This window comes from Suricata suricatta, chromosome 3 (assembly GCF_006229205.1).
Source record: "Suricata suricatta isolate VVHF042 chromosome 3, meerkat_22Aug2017_6uvM2_HiC, whole genome shotgun sequence".
NCBI lineage: Eukaryota > Metazoa > Chordata > Mammalia > Carnivora > Herpestidae > Suricata > Suricata suricatta.
In genome coordinates this window covers 37,331,743-37,335,174 of record NC_043702.1, presented here as the reverse complement: position 1 = coordinate 37,335,174, position 3,432 = coordinate 37,331,743, and the positions used below count along the sequence as shown (strand labels likewise).

The window sequence follows — 3,432 nt, the reverse complement described above, 5'->3', positions numbered from 1 at the left end:
GAAGGAGAGATACCATATGTTTGCACTCATAGGTCTAACAGGAGAAACCTAACAGAGGACCATAGGGAGAGGAAGGGGACAGAGAGGGACACAAATCATGAAAGACTATTGAATACTGAAAACGAACCATGGACTGAAGGGAGATGGGGAGGGAGGGAAGAGGGTGATGGTCATGGTGGGGGGCACTTGTGGGGAGACCAATTTGAAAATAAACTATTAAAAAAAAAAAGAAGATACACTAAGAAGAACAAACACATGGGACTTCCACTACCATTTATTCATGGGAAAATAAAGTGATACCTCTTACTTCCTACTGTCAATCAAAAGCATGGGGAAAACTTCTGCATCAGGCCATAACCTGAAGGGCAATAATTAGTTCCAGACTGGCCTTCCTAATGTAAACAACTGGGAAACTGTGAGGCAATGGTTTTCAGACATTGCACAGCAAGTGGCTGAAGACAAAAATCCGAGGGAGAAGAAAAACTTAGGAGGTGACTCTATGACCACCCAGATCTCGGCCAGGCAGCAACTTTCTGAGTGCAATGCAGGGAGTTGGAGCCCTTAGAAGTTCTGACAAGCTGAGGAGGCAGAGATCAGAGTTTGGATCAACAGGCAGGGCACAGGGAAGGAAAGAACTATGGAGGGGTAAAGGCTAGAAGTGCACGTTAGGATGCCCCCCAAGCCTTTGGCTAACATCTGGGCTGTGCATGTACATGGAAACACTACCAAGATGTACAAGGGCCAAGAAGACCTACTGTAGATCTAGCCTAATAAAGCCCTAAACAAGGTCCTATAAAATCCACAGGGGAGACCAAGCATAGAGGCTGAATCCCATCGAGTTAGAAGTGCTAGGGAGCCACAGTGGGCTTTCCACAGATCCATCCTAACAAGGTGGAAAATCATACCTAGAAAGTAGAAGAAAATGGGATCCACGGTCAAGAGAATTACAGGCAACAAAAACTGCCCCTCAGGTGGCCCAGGTACTAAATTTAGCAGAGAATTTAAAGCAGCTACGTTAGACTCACTTCAATTCCAATACTGAAGGAAAACATGTTCCGAATGAGTTAACATACAGGGAATCTCATTAAAAAATAAAATCTATAAAAAGAGAAAGAAATGCAAATTCTATAATGAAAAGTCAAATGACTAAAATTTTAAAATCCATTGGATGAAGAAATAAAAAGTTAGTGAACTTGAAGATAGGTAAATATTTTTAAAATCATATTAAAGTAAAAAGAAAACTGTTTTGTGAAATCCAAAATGAAGTTATATCAAAATCAAAAGACTTACTTCTAAATTTACATCAAAACTGTAACTTTTTTTGTAAATATGATAGATACCAGATATAGATAATTTTTAAAATCCTCTCTTCCTCATTTTGAATAGATATTTAAACACACCTGGGTAAAAATGCTGACCTCTAGAGACTTTCCCCTTTTGTTGTTGTCATAAGAGGAAAAAGAAAGCTAAAACTTCTTGAATTTTTTTTGCCATTTTAGATTTCTTGTTATCCAGCATGATTAATAAGGAGTTGCATTAGTAAATATAAATCTATTTATTTTAGTCAAAAACAACTCTTTGTTGCTAAGGAACATCAATTTTAGTGGGTTTAACATTTTAATAAAATTTCCGCAAGGAAGTTACTTTGCCGCGTATCGGAGTCTGTCAAGAGCGGCGCTGAGGGGAGAGATCGTTGTTGAGGGAGCCTGCTCCGTAACGCGTGGCAAGATGTGAGGCAGCATGCCTGGTCTCCGTTCCCTACCCAACTGTGCCAGCCCAAATTTCTCCACACACTACCAAGTGTCCTGTAGGGGGTAAAATCACCCCTGACTGGAAAGCACTGCCATCAATAGGTCTTTTCTTTCCCCCTAATTTACTCATTAAAAAACAACAGCAAAATGCTTGACTTATAATCTACAGTGAAAGCAACAATGTCTTTCTATCAAAATACTTGATGTTAAATTTTGAGAAGAATTCCCTTCGTTGAGTGAAAAAGTTCCCCAACTTTAAGGAATGTAAGATTTTAAATCAGCTTTTGTTTGTTTGTTTTAGAGAAAGCACAAGTGCACCAGGAAGAGGGGCAGAGGGAGAAAGAAAACACAGTAAGCAGGCTCCATGCTGAGCACAGAGCCCGACACAGGACTCGATCCCATGACTCGGGGATGCCGACCTGAGCCTCAAGGAAGGGTTGGATGCTCAACCGACTGAGCCATCCAGGCGTCCCATTATCATGTTTAATTCAGATTTTCTTTAAGCCTGGTTGATAGGTTTTGATTTTTGCTCTCAATAAAACAATTTTTTCTGGCATGTGCCATTCATCATTCACTCACCTATGAAAAACAAGTACAAATTAGCTAAACACAGCTGGAACATTTTCATTAAAACAAAGAGCAACCTATTTCTAAGTCATTTACTAAGATGGCACTTTCTTCACCTAACTGATCAAGGACACATCAGGAGCTTGATATAAAAAGACACCCCCAGACTGCAGGTTGTTCTCCATGGAATGCAATCTTTAGAAACTACAGAACATTTTCTCACATCAGTTATCTAAACCTAGACTTCTTTTCAATCAGTTCAAAAACCTGGTAAAAGTTCATATCCACCTCTTCCCCAAATGAGACTACTGATCAAGGGCAATGTGAATGTTTCTTTCTTTAAAAGAAAATAATGTAAAATCTGCAGGTTCTGGCATTTAATCAGGGTAGAAATATAGCAAAAAAATTCCTATCAGCAAAGGTATTTATTATTTTTGATTCTCCCCCTTCTAAAGAAAAACAAATTCCCAGAATTTGCTAAGATTTTTTTGTATGTGTATGATTTCCCCCCCAGGAAAAAATACAAAATAGCATGATGTCAGAGGAGAACCATAGGCTCTAAGTCACAGACAACTCCATGTCATGTCACTCACCTATGTGATACAGTCCGATCCAGTCACTGGGGTCCACCTCCTCTTTAATGTCCCAGAAGATGATGAGGTTCTGGGCTTGCCCCAGCGTGTACTCATACATGCTGGCGGTCAGGCTGGAGCGGCTCTCCGAGGTCACCAGGTCTGTGTCGCTGTTCGCCCTCTGCAGGGTCATGTTCTCCGGCATGGAGCTCTGGGCGGCGAGGCTCTGAAGGTTCTCTGGGCTCAATGTGTACCGCATCTGGGGATTGCGACGCCGTACAAAAAGCAGGTGCTCTCGGGCTGAGCTGGCCATCCTGAGGTTAGCTTCCTACAAAGCTGTAAGAGACAGACAAGCACAAAGCGTTAGTGCTGCAATGTGAGGGAATTATGTCTAAGCTTCCCAGACATAAAACCCTCAAGAGTGTTTATGAAAGCCCAGCCATGCAATAATCTTCTGCTGTCAAAATAAAACCTATTATTCTACTTGTCAACTGATGATGTCAGCAACAACTTCTATACTCTGAGGCACATGATGGCAAAGG

General features: G+C 41.1%; 1 protein-coding gene across 1 annotated transcript in view; it reads right to left on the bottom strand.

Moving 5' to 3' along the window:
* HECW2 (HECT, C2 and WW domain containing E3 ubiquitin protein ligase 2) overlaps positions 1 to 3,203 on the bottom strand; it is a 221,801-nt gene extending 218,598 nt beyond the window's left edge. Inside the window, exon 1 of the mRNA XM_029934189.1 lies at positions 2,912 to 3,203. Within this exon, the coding sequence (XP_029790049.1) occupies positions 2,912 to 3,203 (292 nt within the window). The remainder of the gene's footprint in view (positions 1 to 2,911) is intronic.
* Between the last annotated feature and the right edge of the window lie 229 nt (positions 3,204 to 3,432).